The sequence below is a fragment of the Aspergillus nomiae genome, assembly GCF_001204775.2.
Source record: "Aspergillus nomiae NRRL 13137 chromosome Unknown contig00034, whole genome shotgun sequence".
NCBI classification, from domain to species: domain Eukaryota; kingdom Fungi; phylum Ascomycota; class Eurotiomycetes; order Eurotiales; family Aspergillaceae; genus Aspergillus; species Aspergillus nomiae.
Genome location: NW_015378089.1, coordinates 82212 through 97911, shown reverse-complemented (window position 1 = coordinate 97911; position 15700 = coordinate 82212). Strand labels below are relative to the sequence as shown.

Below are 15700 nucleotides of genomic sequence, written 5' to 3'. Positions count from 1 at the left end.
GAGCATGCTTGGAGCTCCATCAGCGAACCATCAACGCCATGCACCTTGTGCGGCTTTACGTGCGGCCATTGCGGGATTAATCCTCTAACGCCGCACCACCCTATGAGGCAGAGTTATCTGACCCGTTCATGCGGCTGCGGCGGAGAAGCGCGGGCTTACTACCAGTCTCTGCCTATCGCCGTGTGTAATATGGCTGGCTTCGGCTGCTATGGCTCCTTCGCCCCGAGTCCTCTTATCTCCGAGCGAATCAAGTCGGATATACTGGAGCATGTGGAGGTCTTTTGACCGAGACGTTTGCGTACAGTCAGATATGACAAGGCTGCGATGGAGATAACCTCATAGAACTGCTGCACTGGACACTGGGTCTGAAATGTATAAATAGACGGGCATACCCTGCTCTGGAGAGAGATAGCCAGGCATTTATCAGTCTCTCACAACCTTAAACACCTCGAACGCCTCGTTTGACTATAGTAGCAGCGATTCATATATTCTCGATCATCAAACCAACCACAATGCCCAAGTACGCCAAAGACCAGTCCGTCGACTTCAAAAACACCATCGAAAGAGTCGCGATTGTCGGCGTAAGTAAACCCCTCGGTGACCCCACGTACGAAACTAAACTAAACAACGCATTTAGGCTGGAGGTACCATTGGGTGGCATATTTCCAACGCCCTTTTACAGACCGGAAGGCACACAGTCACGGCCCTTTCTCGCAAAGGCAGCGCGAACAGACTCCCCCAGGGCGTCCTCGTCGCCTCAATCAACTACAATGATGAGGCCAGCATGGTGGCCGCCCTCAACGGTCAGCAATTTTTGATCATAACCATGGCCCCTACCGCTCCCCGGGACTCCCACAGCAAGCTTGTCCAGGCGGCCGCCAAGGCCGGTATTCCCTATATCATGCCGAACGGGTATGGCGGCGACATTGGCAACACGAAGCTCGGCGAAGACACAATGCTGGGGCGTCGCCAAGGCCAATAGAGACGAGATTGAGAGGCTCGGGATGCAGTGGATCACAGTGTGTTGTGGGTTCTGGTACGATTACAGTTTAGCGGGCGGGGATTCGCGCTTTGGCTTCGATTTTGACAAGCGTTCCTTGACAATCTATGACGATGGTAACACCAAGAACTCGACGTCGACGTTATCGCAGGTTGGGCGCGCTGTGGCCAAGGTCCTGAGTCTTAATGAGCTTCCCCAGGACGAAAACGATAACAGCCTGACTTTGTCCACGTTCCTCAACCAGGGCGTGTACATTACGAGCTTTGTGGTCAGCCAAAACGACATGTTTGAGAGCGTCAAGCGTGTCACTGGCACCACTGACGCCGACTGGACGATTACCCACGTGGATACCAAGAAGCGATACGAGGATGGTCTGGCGCAGGTGAAAGTGGGTAATATGGCTGGCTTTAGCAAGATGCTGTACGCCAGGGCGTTTTACCCAGATGATCCCAGTGATCTCTCAGCCAAGGCGCAGAATGAGCTGCTTGGGCTGCCGGACGAGAACCTGGATGAGTCTACCAAGGTTGGGATAGATTTGGTCAAGGAGTTGCAGCGTCGTGTCGAGCGCATGGCTGCCTAGAAGATAGTGTATATAGATATAGGGAATTGGCAATAGTTGATATATCCATATAATACGAGGATTACTTTGGCGAGAGAGAAGATTTTTGGTATATTTCCAGTCATATCTCGTCATGACTCAAAGAATTTTAATATGGTCACTACTTGGAAAGTACACTACATACATACATGTCCTCCCTTTCACCTCCCTTTGAATCAAGAACGTATGACGTGTATTTGTCCCAGACTCCAGTACATGGTGATGTACCGGTCGGACACGCTGTGACTCACTTGCAACATCCTAGCAATGTGTCCGACGTAAACTCAAGGGATGGAAATTCATAAGCATGGGGAGATGTACTCTACACCTGGTCGGGAATGACAAGCATGACAGTGACTACTCTATACAATACGTATATTCTACCTGCTAGGCATATTCTTGGCCCCGGTGGAGTCCAGCTCGGATGGCAGGACTGGGGATTGACCCATTTCGGTGGGTGGCGCTGCAGGGACCTGAGCATAAGCGTGGCCGTAGTGATGATTGTAGGCCATTCCACCTGGGGCACTGGTCGCAGCAAGGCTCGCCTTTAGCCCCTCCAGCTCTCTCATCGAGGCTGACCTCTGCTTCCGCTCCCATGCTCCCCAAATCAATGCCGAGCCGGCGATCAGACCAAGGGGAATGCCCAAACCTAATCCGAGGGCGAGTCGTGCCGACTGATCGTTGTTGTCTCCCGAGGTACCTCCTGAAGCGTCGCTGCTACTGTTGCCCGAGGATGAGGCTGAAGAAGAGCTGCTGCTCGTGCTGCTTTTGGTGTAGTTGGCTAACGCTGCGACGCCTGGCATCACGGTTCCGATGGGGACTGTAAAGGCACGATCGACGGCACATTCAATCGAGTTGTTGTCGATACTCACGACGTTTCCACAACAGTATTGGTCATCGATGGCATTGACAACCCGGTACCCCGTGCCCTGGTCCCAGCGCGCTACAAGTCAGCCCATTTTAGTATACCTTTCCCACGATGGTGGCCGACAGAAGTCAAACAAGTCGAGGAGGAACGTACCACAAGGCTCGGCACTTTTGCACGCACCACCCCAGTTTTGGTCCGTGCAGCTACCTCTTGACATGACCGGATGGTTCCCCGAGCTCTGGAGGTAGCAGAGGCCGTTCGAGAGACATATGTCATTCTTGTTGCAGCAGGTGGTTATCTCTGCGCTCGTATTGCAGGGAACGTCGGCCGTGGCGATATTGCCGTTGACAAAGTAGCAGGTCGCATCAGAGTCCACCGCGACCGATGCTGTGATCAAAGCTAGTAGTGGTAGAAGACGGAACATGGCTGACATGATGTGGGTTTTTGCTGTTGGCCGAGCCTGTTCATCTAGAAAACACTCTGGCGGTATCTAAATCCCACGTCAGTGCATCCCGGATATCGACTACACCGTTGGCATGTTCAGTTGGGTAGAAAAAAGCAGAATGCAGGTGGGGAAGACAAGGGGATTATTTGCCATTCTTAATCAGCTCGGTAATTCATCTCACCAAAGATTAGAGGACCTCTAGGGCATGCAGCTAACCAGCGCTAATGTCTAGGGCATCCGCATCGGGGAGTGTTGGCCCCAAAGTGGAACTGTGAGCCTCTTGTTTTGCAAAACGGTCTTCAAATCGGAGTGTCCGTTTGGTTAATTTATCACGTTAGCCCTGAATAGCCTTTCAGGTTGTGCTAATCGGGGCGCACTGAACTTCCACCCATGGACGTCCAAGCAGATCCTATTCCTCACAGTTCGACCGAGGAGGGATTGCGATCGACAAAATCTCACCCTGTCAGCCTTGAGCCTTGCCATGTTGCAGTCTGACTCGTAAACTTCCCTGATTTTACTGGTAGTGGAGAAAATCTTACCTTATTGTGTATTAGCACGCACTTGCACGGCCTTCTTGGCGGTGGGTCTCTACGTCCCTGACCGTGATGAATCAGGATAGCAATCGATAGATTCGGGTGTCCCGAATACAGAAAAATATGTTCTCCGGAAGTTGACGAAGACGATGTGATATGGGACGCAACATAATGCAGGCTTGTTGACCCGTTTCCCGTACATGCTGCAGCTACGTACCTTACCATCATCACCACTGGTGGAGATATATATTGAGCCTGGGTGCAGGTTGTATGAAAAGTACTGCAAAGAGTGATATATTAAAAAAATGTTAGACCACGATTGTTATACAGTGGTATTCCAGAAGGACAAAGGTCAGTCATGCAAAGCAATTCTCTAACTCAATATCGCAGATTTAGCCCATAAGCAATTGGACGGCTTCAGCAGGTGAGAGAGGCTTGGAATAAGGAGTTCCTTCTTCTTTGTGAGGTAGGGGACGACCGGTGAGACCACTGATGAAATCATAATCCTTTGGCCATCCATCTCTCCTCCCACAAACCTCTTTGATAATGGAGTACATGCACTAAACAAGTATATTAGCAATTCGGCCTGTTCGAAAACGGGAAGGTCAAGCCATACCACATCCCATAAAAGCCCAGAGCCACACTCTTCCTCAACGCCATACTCTGCAAGATCACACACTGGCAGGTTCCATCGCATCATTTGCCATGCAGGAATATCACTGCCGGATGTTTGGGGAACCCAGCTGAAGTATGAGTCTGTGTTGACCTTGGACTGCCATTCATTTGTCGTGCGCTGCACAAGATAGGAAGATCTTGCCACATCGTATCCATTGAACCCATAGTCGTCTGGTAATTTGTCCATACCTTTGGGGATATGGTCATTGTCCCCTTGATGATACTGTTTGTTGTCAGCACTATGACTCTATGTCAGTGAGGATAGATAGGGGATATCGTACAAAGAAAAAAGCCGTATCATCCGGATTGCACCATTTCATATTGGTGGTATCGGTGTTTTCGAACATGTCTCCGTTCTTGTCGCAGGGGTGGTACGTCTCGCCGTTGCTATTTCGAATCGACTTGTTGTCGATCCGGACAATATAGTACAGGTCCTTTTGCCACAGCATGTTGATCAACGGAGCGACCACATACTTAACCAGTCCGGCCTTCTCCGGAACCATGGAATATTTGCTCGTCTCCTCATCAGTGGGCGCGACAACACTCTTATGTGAAGCAAAGTTTCCCGTGTTGAGTATGCGTGGAAGAGCAGTCGGGCTGGTTACCCAGCTGGGATCGGTGGGAGGCTTTTTGAAAAACAGACTATTGTAGAAAACGTCCAAGCCCTGGGTCATAGCATTGTGCATCTCCGCCGACTTCTCACCGAGCTCTGCATAGGTGTTAAACTTCAGGTCGGCTGGCGCTAGGCCACCCAGTGCAGCCACAGCGCCGGCTCCAATGGTCATGGCCCCGGCAGCGACACCGGCCATGGGCGTCAAAAAGAACGCACCCATGATGCTGGCAAACCCGGCGCCAATGGTCATGCCCGCATCTTCACCAAACTCGGTGTGCTCATCACCCTTGTGCGAGTATCGGAGGACCAGGCCGGCGTTTTTGAACCCTGCGTTTGTCCAGATTTCTTCCGTCATACTATACATAACCTTAAGGAACTCTGCCAAGTTGTGTACCGCAGTTAGAGCTTGGACCCGGTACATTCGACCCTCCTTGCACGGATCAACATCTTTTAAGTGGTCTACAATGCAACTCCCGCGGACGCTGGACCAGCTAGATTAGCGATACTGATTGTCTGGAGCCTTGGAGGTACATACTTCGCACACTCCCATGAGTAAGGAGGAGGAACTTCTACTCTGCTTCCGTTGTACTTTGCAAGCGCATCGGCAAGACCGCCGGGCCACGTGAAAGGATGATCAGGGTCCAGATTGAGGTCCGGGTTGAGGGACAGCTTCTGGTACCAACCGGCGCTAGTTAAACCCCTGGTGTTAGCTTTGACGACATAGAAGAAAGTGTGGGAGAAAAAAAGTGAAGTTCTGGTCCAAGACATACGTAGTCGTCAGCCAGTTACCCATGTCGTTTTTGTTCCAGAGGTCCTTATCCAGTTCATCGAGGTGATTGCAGACCGATTCCATTCGATCCTTGTCGTTCAAGGGCCAATGTTCACTAGAATTTCGTGTTAACTCCAAGTGCACTTCGCGGGATATACGGGTCACAACATACTAGTAACCGTCAGGAGCCTCCCCAATGGGGATCCCGGTCGCAGTCGGGCTGACTGGAGGTGTGCCCGTCGGCGTGGGTTGATTAGGGGGCGTGTATGCGGGTAAGTCGGGATCTACAGATGGGTCGACGTCGTCGACTGCGGTGCTATCGCTTCCGGGGCAGGTATTGAACCACGTATAGGCCTACACAATTTAGCATTCGGCTTCGTAGTGCGCAAGGGATACAAGGGAAACTCACAACATTGCTTCTGGGGATGACATTATGCATGTCAGCACGCCCCAGGCCTCCAATATTTGGGAAGTATAAATTTGCCTATAGAAATAATCAGCGAGGTTGACTGTAATCCCTCCAGATTCCACTCACCCCACGATCCGAGCCTTGATATCGAGGGCCGTCGAGGAGTTCCCACTTCCAACTGGAGCCTGCGGTGGGAATTGGACCCTTATTGATCCAGACTTTGGTGTTGCCATTGAATTTGTCAACCCAGAGGAAGTCGACAAGACCATCGCCTGTAACCTGGTAAGCTTGGAGATCGGACGACCAGAATCCCAATCTATAGACAGACATACCATCTACATCAGCCCAAACATGGTTCGCACGATCGTATCCATGCGTGCGTTTGACTTGACCCTTCGCTTCAAACTTGTTCTCGCCTTTGTTCAACCATCCAACTGTCCGGCCATTGGGTCTGACCAGAAAGGTTAGTATGACGGTTCTCATAAAAGCTGCCTTGAAGCACTCACTCCATACACAGGTAATCCGCGCGGCCGTCACCACTGAAGTAGTCAGCCATATATTGTCCAAAGCATAGTGACTGGGAAGCACAAACTCGAGATCAGCCATCCGGACACCAATGTCGCGATACCCGACTCCCCATCCTTCGGTACATTTCACATTCCCAGTCACCACTCCTCTGTAATCTAGAAAGCCACTGGTAGTATCCTCATTCCAGTGGTTAATCCAAACCTCGGCGGCACCGGTCTCACGATTCACAGCCCAAACATCGCACTGTAGATCATTAATCGGACGATACGCTCAAGAGAATGGCAAGCCATGTTTAATTATACTTACCTTTCCATCACCATTGAAGTCTGCTAGGTGAATGCCCTTGCGGTCCCTACCCAGGTCGAATATTTGCGGTCCCTCGGGCACCCAAGTTGGAGGCTTATGGACGTTTCCATAGAGCAAGGCCCGTCCCGTTGGCGAAATCCAGATCTAAAGGTGACACACAATCAATAAAACAATTCCCTCTGGACAGCCAAGATGCAAGGAGAGAGTCAAAGCTATGCTTACATAGTCATCAGCACCAGTGCCACGCCAGTCACAGTAGTAGTCACCATCGCCTGTGCAGAAATGTTAGCCACATCAACGGCATATACTAGGGACAATGGGAAGAGAGATCTCACCCTTGAGTGTAGTGCCCCCACGTCCAATATTCTTCCACACAGTTGTATAGTGATTATAAGTATCGGCATTCTGTAGAGACTCAATCCACACGTAATCAGCACCCCCCTTGGCATAGACTTGGCCGAACTTGATGCGATCTCTAGCACCCTTCACACCCATTCCAGCATGAGTAACACCAATGCGACGCCAGTCGGGAGCCAGGCTGCCTTTCCCTGTACCACGCTGGTTGATATACGTCGTGACCTTGCCCTCGTCATCTAGCCAGAGCCAGTCGGCGCGGAAATCACCGTTAATATCGACCAGGCGAACGCCAGCGATATCGCCCATGCCTTTACCGGTAAACACGGTTCCAAGGTCCTGCCAGTATCCGTTGAATTCTGCTGTTGGAGCATCCTTCTGGCCACCGTTTCTCCAACACTGGATATCACCGTTTCCCTTCACAAGGCAGTAATCAAGGCGACCATCGCCGTCAATGTCACCGAGTCGGACATTCGCCTGAGCTAGGTCGCCACCGGGCGCTTCTCTGACCAAGCCGATGTACTTGAACTGGGGAGGACTCCCGCCTTGGTTCATTGATGCATACATAGCACCCTCCCTACTAATGCAAATGAAGTCGTCGAGCCCATCGTTGTTTAGGTCACCCCAGCGTACACCTGTTGCTTCTATTAAAAATGTGACCAAACAGAATTTGTTGACTTCGCCGCTCACCTCGCGCAAGACAGTTGTCTTTGACATCAATTTTGACAGGCTCGCCGAACTTGCCATTATTGTTATTCGGGTACATCCAGGTTCCTTTTCCATCACGAGTCCAAACCAGCTCATCGAGGGCCCCTTCACGGTGGGCACCTCCCTGGTTTACTAACTGCGCATAGTTGATACCAGGATGGGTGTCACCCTTGGAGCCGGTAATCCCAATCTGCTTAATACGGCCCATACTCTGGGCGTTATGCTTGTAATCGCCATCGTCCCAACCACTGCCGCGTTGGGTCTGGACTTTGCCACCGTCATTACCTGAGCCGAACTTCTTCTCACAAGTCGTATAAGCCCAATCGCTCTCCCCGATGTCCTTGGGCTTTGACAAGAACTTGGCTGATTCCGCTTCTTGGATTGCGGCCCACCATACCGAGGCCATCTTCTTATATCCAAAGTCATTGGGATGAGTTCCATCTACCAGCTCGCTGACCTTGATAAAGTCACTCATCTCGCTAAACTATCTTGTCGCCATTCTTTCGGCGAGCAGCGGCGATGTTGCGGTATTGCTCATTGATCTTCACGACGTTGGCTTGGGCCTTGGGATCTCCGTTGGATAACAACGTTGATAGGATGATAGTCGTCCCCGGTATACCTTCATACAGACGAGTGAGCAACACGTTCATCCGCTCTCCCGCCCTATCGACATCGATGTCTTTCACGGCATCGTTCGTGCCAGCACTGTCAAACAGGGAATTAGTCTCCAGAAACATATGTGCATGTTATCCTACCGACTTACTTGATCAAAATAAGATTTGGGGCCTTCGGGATCGTCTTCTCGGCCTCTTGGGCAACCTCGTCGATGATCCATCCACTCCAGCCCTCGTTGTCCTAGAGATTTGGCCTGTTAACTCCATATAGAGCACGCCCACGGGTCCACGATATACTTACATTATCTCTCATGGTTCCACTTTTAAGGGACCCCACCATGTTCACCTCCCATCCAGCGTGTCGAAGCTGCTCACGTATCCATATCCGGTATCCATTCTTATCACTTGACTTCAAGCCAGTCGTGATTGAAGCCCCAAGAGGCATGATACGGAGAGCAAATGGCTTGGCATCGCGAGCCTCCAAACGCGGGACACCACCGTCAATTGATGTCGATGGGTCTTGGATTTCGGTTGGTGAAGGCAAGGCCAGAGTAAAAGCAAACAGCGCCAGACCGATGATGCAAAGATGCATCATCCGGTACATGCTGCGATCCACCCTCATGATGAATGGGGCATGGAGTTCGTGGAAACAGAAAGCGAAACGACAGTTCTCGCGCTCTTGCAGGTCATTCTTATAATTCTTGAATATATCCCCGTATTCAGATGAATAGGGGTCCAGGAAAAAGTGCCAAGTGCCAAGCGCTACTGGCACTTCCACCTAATCAAACTACACCTAGAGCCAACAGACTGACTACCAAAGTCGAGATATCCAATTGGTACATGGCGGATATTGCCGAAACTTGGCAGAAAACCTCTCGGCATTCAAGATTCAGATCATGTAGTATCGAAGCTTTCTTGTGCCTGCCGAGGCTGCATGGTGGACCACATAGTCATTAGGCTTGGTTCTGGGCAAGGCTCCGTGCGAGACCCGTAGAAGCTTGATGAAGTTCCAACTCGAGCTTTCTGCTCTTGTTCGATTTGTTCTATGTGTCTTCTATAACAGTTTCATGAAAGCAGTTCGATCCCGCTGTCTGCTGTCCATCTCGGCCCGTTGCAACTCTGACACCAAAGACCCTGAGGGTCTATACCAATGGCATGGTAGCTACCATTCAGGGGCTCTGGTGGGGGATATTGCGTATATGTACGTCAAACTAGCGTACAGGTTAGCTTTTTTCTCATATGCTCTTCTTCCGGCCTTCTTCGGTCTGGCTTGTCGTTGAAGTTAACGGATGCAGAAAATGCAGAAAATCGCCCCCAAAATTGCAAGACATGGTGTGGGCCTTACCAAATTACCAACAGATCGTGGTCTGCTCTCTGGCGCGGTGATTTTGTGGGTCGTAAAATGATGGTGGCAGCCAAGTCGCTTAGTTCAATCTTGCCCCGTCTGGAGTTTGGCCCTGGCCTTGGAATTGCTCCGCTGGCCAAATTTTCATCTGAGAGCCATTTTTGGTGACCTTATAGTTTCTGAAAACTAGAATAACTCTGTCGCAGTCTAGCTGTTTAATAATTTCGGTGTAATTAACACGCCACCCAACAGAATGCCGTAGTTTAGGCGACAAAACACAGCTCGATTACGTGTTGACTCTGTTGTCCTTTATTCTTATTGTTCTATCTTGTCAAAAGCCTCCACGGTCTTAATGTCCTACATATGCCTTGTTCTCGCTTAATGGGATGGGTTGCCTCTCGTGGAGCTGCCTGCCTCCATAGCGCGACGCCCATATAAATCGTTGAGCCCCGGATCCGCAGATTTTGAATGTATAGATGCAGACGAATGAGAATATACTAGGTATTATATCAATAGCCGTTGTTTCTTCTGAGAAGCTTTTTCCTGCTCTAGCCCATCGTCTGGCCACCATTTAGCTATGGAGGCATGTTGTTGCACCTGTGAGGTCAACACAGCAGGTTCATATTCTTCAGTTGGCCTCACTTGCAAGACAAGTAATTTGGAAAACGCAGCGGCTGTGGCAGCAGCATATCTCTGCCAGGTCTTATCTTTATGCGAGTCAGCATAGTCACATATACCTCGAATGATCAGACAGGGAAATGTATTCATGACTCCGGCGCCTTCCATCTCAAAGCAGAGAACATTATCTCGCGACACATTTGATCTCTAATCTGGCCAGATCGGATGGGTTGATTCCCAGATGTCATCAACCCGTAGCGTATATACGGGTGGCTGGATGGCCGTACGCTCCGCTGAACCTGGAACCTTCAGTTACATACTTCACGTATTTTATTATTTCTGGTCTGTATATATTACTAAATACAAATAGAAGACGGAGATACTAGTGGCTCTGGTAGACTTTATCCAGACTCCGTTAATGCCTTCCCTATGATAGCAGGTAACAGGATATTCTAGTTTCTGCTGATCCTTTGCAGAATTATATTTGTCTCTCTTATTTCTCTAAGAACCATGCCGCCAAGTGAATTTCTCAGTGGATAGCGACGATGAGATTCTTTTGCGGCTGGAGAAAGCCTTAACGTATGTATAACCCAACCCATCATGGCTATTGACGGGTAAATAACGGGGCGAAATCCAAAACAAAACAAAACCACCAGGACTGCGTCAAGTTGGGGTTAACCTTCTCCAGCATGGCGGGAGGAGATCAAGGTAATCATCGATCGACTGGGGGGTTTCTTAGGAGTATGCCGTGGGGGAGGCTTCTCAAGATCTATTGCGCCCCGCAGCTTCTTCGCCTCAACATGGAGGCCTACCTGGTAGTCAGATGGAAGGAAGAGGGTTGGTAGCATTTGCGATCGCATACAATACCCATGCTTAGCATGGATTCCACCGAGTATGACCGAAATGGAAAGTCCTGAACAGAGAGAAGGCGGTTGCGGAGTCGTTCCTCGATTGCAAGCTTTCCCTCGACTCGCTGGGGTAGGGAATGAAGCAGGGTCACTCGTCGGACGGAATATATGTCATCATCATCGCTTGACCCGTTGTAGTCATAGGCTTGATTGTTGGGCCCCAGGATGTCGATATAACGAGGCAGTCGACTGAAAAAATCGGGCTTTTGGGTATCTTTCGCTGTATCACCACGGATGTCTCGCTTGAACTCCTGAACGTCTTTGCATGTCCGGCCCGGAAAAACAAAGATGGGCGGCCCAAGGCGTTTGTTTTCACCGTTCTTAACGAAGGTGGCATGCTGTATAGGGAACAGGTAGTATTCAAACCACCTCCCTTCGGGTGCCCGAGGCTTGGGTATGGAATTCACCGAAAACCGCAACGGGAATAAGGCAACAGAGCACAAGACATCTCTTTTGGAGTTCGGGTTTAACGGTGGATCTGCTGAAGCGAGTGTGTAAGTACTATCCAGGCCTCTTCATTGTGCCTCCCATCGGAATCCCCGTGCGGATTGACTCTATCGCTCAGGATTTGTTCAACCGTGAATGTACTGAAGGCAGCGGCACTTATGCGATCCCCTACATTGATGGTGCCACCACATAATAACTGTTCCTTCTAGGTCAGGAGGTGGGCCGTTTACTACTATGTCGGGCTCAGCCAGCGCCTCGGGATACAAAGCGGAAAGGCACCAGGAAGAACACGAAGATGTTACTAAAAATATTACCATTTCATACAAGGTTAGTAGTGCTCACTATCCAATATCAAGCATCCACTAATCAATAGCAGTTCCCCAGAGTTGAGCTGTATCTGGATGAACTTGATCAGGAGGGCTGGGAGTTGACTCGGGAGTGCAAAGAAGCACTCAAGCATATTAAGACCTCTAAAAGTCCGGACGCCCTTTATAATTTCTATGAAAGATTTGGTAAGGACTAGCTATAAAACGAATTTACCTTATACGTTTGTAGGTATGCTGATAGGTCACTCAGGTCAATTCTTTGCAGTCACTGTTAGGCTTGGTGGCAGGTTGACCAGTACCCATCACATTGAAAAGGTGGGGGAGCAAAATCTCTCTGAGACAAAGAACCGGTTGAAAGCTGCTGCGGCCTTATCCATATCAGGCCCCGCTCTTGCGATGTCAGCGAAAGGCTCATATGAGCATCAAGGGGAGGAAAATAACGGCGGTTCCACTGCCTCTAATACTGATAGCCTAGCCTGGCAAGCGACAGGCGGTGATACAACTCTAGCGTCTAAGTAGGGATTTCTAAATTCCTCCTAGTACGTTATCTACAATTTACTGACATTACATGCAGTCCAGCCTCATGGGCACCAACCGTGAGAAACTATCACAATTGGAGAGTTACTGAGGTTAGTGAACGGGCTTATGGAAAAGAGAAAGAAGACACAGGAATGTTCTGACCAGCACAGATCAACAAAGTCGTCCCAATCACCCAGGTTCTCGACACAAAGGGATCCACGGAGTATCATGATTTATTTCACGATATTGAGATCAATTCCCTGATTAGTATTGGAGAAACTAGATTTGATATGCAATACGTGGCTCTTATCCAGGACATGCAGTGCACTCTTTCTATCTACTATCAGGACTCCGATGGGATGATCTGGGAATGTACAACTGATAGTGCCAACCCCGAAACTAAAAACCACAACAAGGTGGCGAAGGCAAGGCATAATTCTCCCTTAGTTGCCTTGAACAACCCATACGACGATTACAAGGTATATCTACTTTAGCCCCTACATGCCAGCAGAACAGGCTAATCGGATCTGCTTCACTAGAACTACATACGGCTCATCTTTGTGAACCCTGATGGCCATCTTGACGAAATGATCTATGATACGCCAGAGAAGTGTTATACACCCGGCCATCTAGGCAAGCTCAACATCAAGCTCCCCCAAGGCAATCATATAGCAGGAACCTCTTGGGGAAATGGAAACAAGGCTGAGGTCCGACTTTTCTACCAAAACGAACAGAACAGTCTTTGCCTCATTACGTACCGTCCGAATGAGAGTCAAGGATTGTGGTATAGTAATTCCTTTCCTCTGGTGAGAGGCATTGTTCCCAAGACTCCTCTTGCTGCTGGTCTGGAACAGGGCCCATCGGAAAGAGTTCCTGAAATTCCATTTATTCTTTTCCTCCGTGCAGACTCTGGAGAGAGTGAAGACCAGCATCCCTTATATATTGTTCGTGAAGACAGACGATTTGACAATTACTGGTATGGTAAGTATATGATACCTCTGCCATGTACTGACAATCCCTCCATTTCTGTGCATGGTGTTGATATTCCTGTGCAGCAAAAAAGGTTCCCAACCAAAGATTTTCTATTGAGGAAAGGTTCTCGGTCCCTAATGCTTTGAGACGTAACCCGCTGTCCAAGCTCTACTCATTACGGCAAGATAGAACTTCTGGCCGTGGTGTGAGTGTGTACGGCGCGAACGATTCTAAACCTCTCCCTAAACAACCTGGCAGTCCACTCTCGATAGCTGCAGCTCAAGACAAGTCAGGTTCCATATTCGTACTCCTCAGCTACACAGATAATGAAGGAAAACTGCACAAAGACTTGGCTACAGAAGATCTCAAAACAATCATTGGACTGATTAACATGGAAAATTGAATCGTCGCCCGAGCGTAGTGTCATTCAGATACTGCTTTATGCCACGGTTCTTTTTACTTCACTATCAATGTCTCACTCCCTGGATCTTCCATTTCAATGTCGCATATTACAATCCTAACAATAATTCCTCCTCTGGCCCAAGACATTGCGAAGCATCTGGAAACTAAGGCTGTTGAGCAGGCTGATCGTGCCATCTGTTGCGTCACGTGGGGGGCAGTAGTATTGGGATGCATATCATATAGCTGTGTTTGGATCTCTATTAAGTTCAGTACCCTATTGTTATAAACAGTTTACTCTATAGACTGAATCCTAATAGCACAGTACATGCTTGACCCATATGCTACCCAACGTGTCCGGAGTGTGTAACATCCAAAGGCCTTCACGTCCTTTATGGATAGATTTATCCTCTCTTTGAATTCGCAACTATGCTTCATGACTTATTATATCAGTCGTTAAGAAGCAATTTGGATGCAACAATAATAGTACTACTCTCTGGGAAGTACTCGCCTATGCTTCGTAGGATAATTCAGCTTGTCAACCAGGCAGGGGCATCTCTACAGGTTGCAGCCTCTTCCCCAACCACACGGACAGATTCGAATCGCAGCGTCTTTTCTCTATATCCAGTGAGACATTCTTGGTACCGGACGGGGCATCGAATGTACCTGTACTTCGCCACTTCCTTTGCCAGCTTGGTGACCCCGTTTCGGGAGATCGTCGTCAGGATTCGTGAAAGTGGGGCTCAATGATTACAAGAGTGCGAGAGTGTGGGCTATCTTGGCAGCTTCAGTAATTAGGTTATGTATCCCTAGATTAACCAAGATCCCAGTCAATATCTCCGTAGCCATCTTTCCGGGGTACACCGCCACTGCCCCTCGTGCCAACTGTCTTGCAGACCAAGTGTTGGGATTGTTCGAGACTCATATTGGACATACATCGCTGTGCCAAGATAGTGATCGACCAGCTAGGCGTCCAAGGCCCCCAGCAGCAACAGATCAACAGCCTGCTACGAGCAAATCAGAAACCAGCTCGGTTATATTCTCAACGGACTTTTGTTCGCTTTAGGCTCTTTCGCAACGAATTTGGGAGGCCCTGTGTATATAGTTCTATCTTGGTATGTATCTGATAGATTATGGCCACGTCATGATGGGGCTATACATTGTTGTTCATGGAAAAGTCTCCCTCCAGCTAAATTGTCGAATTCAGCTATCTGGAAAGCCGGAAGAGAAAATAGATAAATAGGCGATGTCTTCACCCCGAGGCCATCCTCATCCTCATACAATTCACAGTCCCTTTGAATAAAACCAGATCAATCATCCATTTTATCCGTGATTCACTATGCGCGTACTTGTCATCATTGCTACCCTCCTGACCCTGGCCTACGCCGGGCCCGCTCTAGAAGAGAGACAGCAGGGCGTGGGTTGTAAGGTATGTATATGGCAGTGACTATCAAAATTAGGAATTCTCTGATCATTCGATAGGAGGTCCACAGCCCAGATACCTGTGGCGCCCAGTGAGTACTCCTGACTTGCCGACACCCAAGAAATGCTAATATGTTCATAGTGGCCTGGTCAAGTGTGACGGCTCGGGTTCTTTTCTCGTCTGCTGCGTATATTACACCTTCACCGATTATTTTCTCAGGATGTCTCGCTGACTCGCTATAGAAACGTTGCTATTGAATGTGTTGTGCGACGGGTGAAACTTGCGATTAGACCATCAGGGTTGTTTTGATGCCCTTGTTCTAA

At 49.3% G+C, this 15700-nt stretch overlaps 3 protein-coding genes across 3 annotated transcripts; 1 reads left to right on the top strand and 2 right to left on the bottom strand.

Moving 5' to 3' along the window:
- Nucleotides 1-512: 512 nt before the first annotated feature.
- On the top strand, nt 513-1580 carry ANOM_001640 (putative isoflavone reductase family protein (CipA); the record flags this gene model as incomplete). Its single annotated transcript, XM_015546897.1, has 3 exons — nt 513-581; nt 638-912; nt 983-1580. 3 exons carry the CDS (start codon nt 513-515, stop codon nt 1578-1580), a joined length of 942 nt encoding a protein of 313 aa, XP_015410202.1.
- A 398-nt stretch (nt 1581-1978) lies between these two features.
- Nucleotides 1979-2899, bottom strand: ANOM_001639 (uncharacterized protein; the record flags this gene model as incomplete). Its single annotated transcript, XM_015546896.1, has 2 exons — nt 1979-2541; nt 2620-2899. 2 exons carry the CDS (start codon nt 2897-2899, stop codon nt 1979-1981), a joined length of 843 nt encoding a protein of 280 aa, XP_015410228.1.
- Nucleotides 2900-3836: 937 nt separating this feature from the next.
- Nucleotides 3837-9042, bottom strand: ANOM_001638 (uncharacterized protein; the record flags this gene model as incomplete). The annotated part of the gene is made up of 18 exons (XM_015546895.1): nt 3837-4004; nt 4061-4342; nt 4401-5214; nt 5268-5420; nt 5503-5616; nt 5674-5855; nt 5911-5985; nt 6037-6182; nt 6243-6361; nt 6417-6449; nt 6503-6681; nt 6745-6888; nt 6967-7016; nt 7080-7733; nt 7789-8290; nt 8355-8511; nt 8570-8661; nt 8722-9042. The coding sequence occupies 18 exons, from the start codon at nt 9040-9042 to the stop codon at nt 3837-3839; spliced, it is 4185 nt and encodes a 1394-aa protein (XP_015410229.1).
- Between the last annotated feature and the right edge of the window lie 6658 nt (nt 9043-15700).